This window comes from Limulus polyphemus, unplaced genomic scaffold (assembly GCF_000517525.1).
Source record: "Limulus polyphemus unplaced genomic scaffold, Limulus_polyphemus-2.1.2 Scaffold26, whole genome shotgun sequence".
NCBI lineage: Eukaryota > Metazoa > Arthropoda > Merostomata > Xiphosura > Limulidae > Limulus > Limulus polyphemus.
Window position 1 is genome coordinate 776,704 of NW_013665636.1, and position 4,976 is coordinate 781,679.

Below are 4,976 nucleotides of genomic sequence, written 5' to 3' on the forward strand. Positions count from 1 at the left end.
CACAGTTTCTGCAAGTTTTCATTAACATCTTCCCACAGTTTCTGCGAGTTTTCATTAACATCTTCCCACAGTTTCTGCAAGTTTTCATTAACATCTTCCCACAGTTTCTGCAAGTTTTCATTAACATCTTCTCACAGTTTCTGCAAGTTTTCATTAACATCTTTCCACAGTTTCTTCTTCCATAAATAAGAGAGTTCACTTGCATTTATACTCGTCTCGTTAGCTTTGAATATTGATACCGGTTTCATTGAACACGGAAAGGTAATAAATAGAAATACCAATCTTCTTTTACCAGATTGGGCAATTTTTGTCTACAATTATCCTGTCACATTTTCACATTTTATGTGCAAACATTTCAGATTTGAATCTCCCAACTCAATACGACTGTATAGTTAACTACAAGTCAGAAATCAAGTAATAAAAAAACATTAGCAACGTTTTATGAAATATGGACTAAATTCACGAGTTAGTTATGAGAATATATATATATACTTTTACACACAAGGCAGAATTATCCGTCTCCGGTGTCTTGACATCACATTTTTTGGAGCTAGCCGAACTAATTTCAATTAAATTTAATACAATTCAAGTGTACTTCTCAAATATCGAGTATCGGATTTTAGTGGATACGCAATCGCACGAACGATTCGAGTGCTAAGACTATTTCAGTTTTACTCCACACTACTTCCTTAGTGCTTACTGCCTGAACTCTAAAATCACCTGTTTTCAGTAAACCTGCGTGACCCAAACGCACGCCGTACCGCCATCCCCGTGATGCCAACAAAATAAATGCCAAGCGTAACGCCCTTTGCTATTTAGATATATATGAAGCACATTTCTCTCTTATTTTCTGTCTGGTGTCTTTAACTTACAGATTGTTGTGAGGATCTAACTCAACCAATATCGATTAAATTAGGTAGAGCGAGTCAGCTCGAACTCACCACCACCCCTTCTCCTTTCCTAATATATAAAGTTTAAATGGAAAAGCAATCGGACGAAGAGTCGAATCTGGAAACACTGCAGCACGGCGTACCTTTGCTGGTTGTCCGTGTTCAGTGGACTCGAACAGCAGTTTCTATTACGGTTATGCTTAAATCTGTCAGGAAACTATACTGAACACCTGCGGATCACATTACATGTTTTCCTATGGCAACCACGTTTATCTTACCACTTTCTTATAAGAACAGATTTGGGGGGAGGGGACATCCCGGTTTGCGTCTGTTTGTGCTCTATAACAAACCATGGTGAAACACAGAAGAAAGATATCCTGTGCAAATTCTACTGAGTTTAGAAAATCAAAATACTGGTAATAATTACAATTTATAAATTCAATATAGTTGGTTTGTTTCTTTGTAATTAGGCACAAAGCTACACAATGGGCTATCTGTGCTCTGCCCACCACGGGTATCGAAACCCGGTTTCTAGCGTTGTAAGTCCACAGACATGCCGCTGTGCCACTTGGGGGAAGGGGCAAATTTAGGTGCTAAAAAAATTTAGGTGGCTAAATGTATAAATATTTCTATGGATTCGAGAGTGTGTGTGTGCACATTTTGATTCTATTCCAAGAAGGAAACAAGTTTGCTTTTCGTCAAAAATATAGTTTATTTTCAACAAACTATCCCCATTAAAACAAATGTACAATATTGAGTCATCAGAAAAGGGGGTGTGTAAGCTCAGTAATTTTCAACCCTTGCAAAACACGAGTTTTACTATATAACACAAACATCACTTTAAAGAAAACTTGTGTGTGTGGACAAAATTTCGTGAATGCTTCGGTTCAGAAAAACAAAAACAAAAAAAAACAGCAAGGCCAAAAATGTAAAGATCACACAATTCAGTGCTAAAATGTTTGCACTCCTTAGATCAAGGCTGACGTACAGTGTCAAGTGGTTATCCTGGTTAAACGCAGGTTTAGACACACACACACACACACAGTGTCAGGCCGTTACCATGGTTAAATCCAGGCTCGGACCCACCATATCAGGCCGTTACCATGGTTAAACCAAGGTTCAGACCCACCGTATTAGGTTGCTGCCCTATTAAACTAAGGTTGAAACCCACCTCGTTAGACTGTTATCTCCATTATGCTTCTTATACTCACCACACACACACACACACACAATATCATCGGCAAGTCCAAAGGCTTATAACGCTACAAACCGCGTTTCGATACCTGTGGTGGGCGCAGCACATGTAGACCATTATGTAGCTTTGCGGCTAACAAGAAAAACAAACATACAATACTCACTCCATAGTCATTCTAAAATCTAAAACACACAAAGTTGCCGTTTCTTACCATACTCACTCCATAGTCATTCTAAAATCTAAAACACACACAAAGTTGCCGTTTTTTACCATACTCACTCCATAGTCATTCTAAAATCTAAAACACACACAAAGTTGCCGTTTCTTACCATACTCACTCCATAGTCATTCTAAAATCTAAGACACACAAAGTTGCCGTTTCTTACCATATTCACTCCATAGTCATTCTAAAATCTAAAACACACAAAGTTGCCGTTTCTTACCATATTCACTCCATAGTCATTCTAAAATCTAAAACACACAAAGATTGCCGTTTCTTACCATACTCACTTCATAGTCATTCTAAAATCTAAAACACACAAAGATGCCGTTTCTTACCATACTCACTCCATAGTCATTCTAAAATCTAAAACACACAAAGTTGCCGTTTCTTACCATACTGACTCCATAGTCATTCTGAAATCTAAAACAAACAAAGTTGCCGTTTCTTACTAATGCATATATCGCCAAATGTTACACTTAACTTTCACAACGTGGACAATCAAGATGGCAGACGGCACATAAAATAATAATTTCAGTTAATCTTAAATATCAAATATTATGTAATAATTTCTAAAAGATAATCCACTAAACACGTGTTGGGTAGTTTCGGAATCCCGACAGTGCATTTTAAATAACTACATTATAATTTGACTTCAACAGTAAAGTATCAGTTTGTACACGTTCAGGAAATGTTTATAAATTAACACACGTCCTATATTTATAAAATGAGTACGCACGTTGAATCTGCGAAAACATTTGGCTTAAGTTATGGAGGTGAACATGTTCATACTATGGCTTTACCTGGCTTTTTCAAATGTGAAAGAACCCATAAGGAGCAGTATAATCGCATCCAGTAAAAGAAATTAATTATCCAACTTCCAAGTAACGTTAGCGATAAATATAAATGGCTGCACCCACTGAAAGTGAAACGGCATTTCTTATCCTCCAAACTAATGTTGTACTCTCCAATAAGAAGTTCAACCTTAATGAACAACGAGACAATTGTTTTCAAATAACTAATTAACCAACAACAACAACAAAGCGATTTACGTATTGTAACAGATAAACACACACACACATGCATGCATGCATATACATATTGTTGAATATTTACGAAGTTAGTCTTACCCTACTGTTCTGACTTGACTGGTTATTTAGCGATTCGCAGAATAGCTATCACTAACCATATTACCTGGTTGAAAGTTAAGCAACCCACCTTTGATTGAAAATGATCGCTTTCAGTCAGTGATTGTGTTCGTAGTTTATGGGTTAGATATTTGATCATTGCCAACAAAGACTTTCCCCCACAAAAAAACCGAACGATGAGTTTTTGTTTTACAGGTAACAGTCTACTTCGTTCTCTCAGCACTCTTATGACCAATGCCTGTCACTTACGAGACAGAGTGTTATGGGTTTATGCATTGTTCGGACACGAGTAAACAAGATACAGAAAACACTCGTAAAACACCAGCTCTTCACAATTACAAAGAAGAACACTTAAACCTCCTTCCTTAGTTTACATCTCTTCTCTTCTCTTTGCACAATATACACTGCAGTATTCTTATCCTTACTCGACTTAATATCGCCCTACTAGAAGACGCTACCACTAAACAAAGACAACGGGTAGGGAAGGAAGTTTTGAATCTTATTATTAGTATGTTGTGAAGGTAAACAGTTTTATTACGCTATAGATAAGAAATGTGAAATTAAGATATGCGAAATTTATACAGATTTATTAATTTTTATGAACGCATTTGTGTATATTTGCCGTTTATTTTTAAATTATCACTTCCACTATCTACCCTTGAAGTGATCATGACAAGCTCGGCTGTGATTGGCTGCTGATGCATGACATCATTGAAAGCCTGTGCCGGTAGAAAAGTACCTACTATCTCATGTGCACGTCGGGCCGTATCAACTGGAAGCACGTGTGTACTGTGCATTTCCACCATTTCAATTTTTTTGCTACAATTCAGTTTTATAGCTTAGTAAACTTACTAAAATCAAAGTATGGCGACCATTTTAAAAACAGTTACGCTTTAGATATGCTAATAACTTGGACTTACCTTTACAATGGTTATATCAGCTTTCCAGTAAATAACTTATATGTGTTTTCAGTTTCGGTTTTATTACACGTTGTCAGGTTTCATAGGTTTTAAGTTTAAAAAAAAATACAAACCATCTGCTTTACTTATTAACTAAAGTAACGCAATAACGAATACCAAGTGTGCATTCTCAGAGTAACGTACACTTTCTATCAATACTGTCAATTCGAAATTTAAAATTTAGTTTAAGCATTTATTCTCAAATATGTTAAATCAACCGCTTAAGTAGGTCAATTAAACTTAGGTTATTTATAACACATTACCTTGCCAGTTTCGGTCATAAGAACGGGATAAGAATTGGTAAATACTGTTAAGAAATGTGACTGTATTCTTAATTTCTGATAAACCTGTTAATTGTTTGGACCAAATATGGCCCAGTGGTGAGCGTGTCGGCTGAATATCGAAAGAACCAAGGTTAGAACCGCTGCCAGAGAACACGCTCTTCACTTTCAACTGTGTGTGTGGGTGGGGGGGGGGGTAGCTAACCCGGACAGTCAATGCTGCATAGGTGATGGGTGATGGATTCTGCTGGTTGATTTCCTTCCCTTCTGCTCAGCAGCTCTA

At 36.9% G+C, this 4,976-nt stretch overlaps 1 protein-coding gene across 4 annotated transcripts in view; it reads right to left on the reverse strand.

The window, feature by feature from the left end:
* Positions 1-3,853, reverse strand: part of LOC106459147 — a 250,810-nt gene extending 246,957 nt beyond the window's left edge. For 3 of the 4 annotated variants that reach the window (XM_022385750.1, XM_022385747.1, XM_022385756.1), the window contains exon 1: positions 3,524-3,853. In XM_022385750.1, the coding sequence (XP_022241458.1) occupies positions 3,524-3,592 (69 nt within the window). In that variant the 5' untranslated portion in view covers positions 3,593-3,853. The remainder of the gene's footprint in view (positions 1-3,523) is intronic. The other variant, XM_022385762.1, reaches the window with a different exon arrangement.
* Between the last annotated feature and the right edge of the window lie 1,123 nt (positions 3,854-4,976).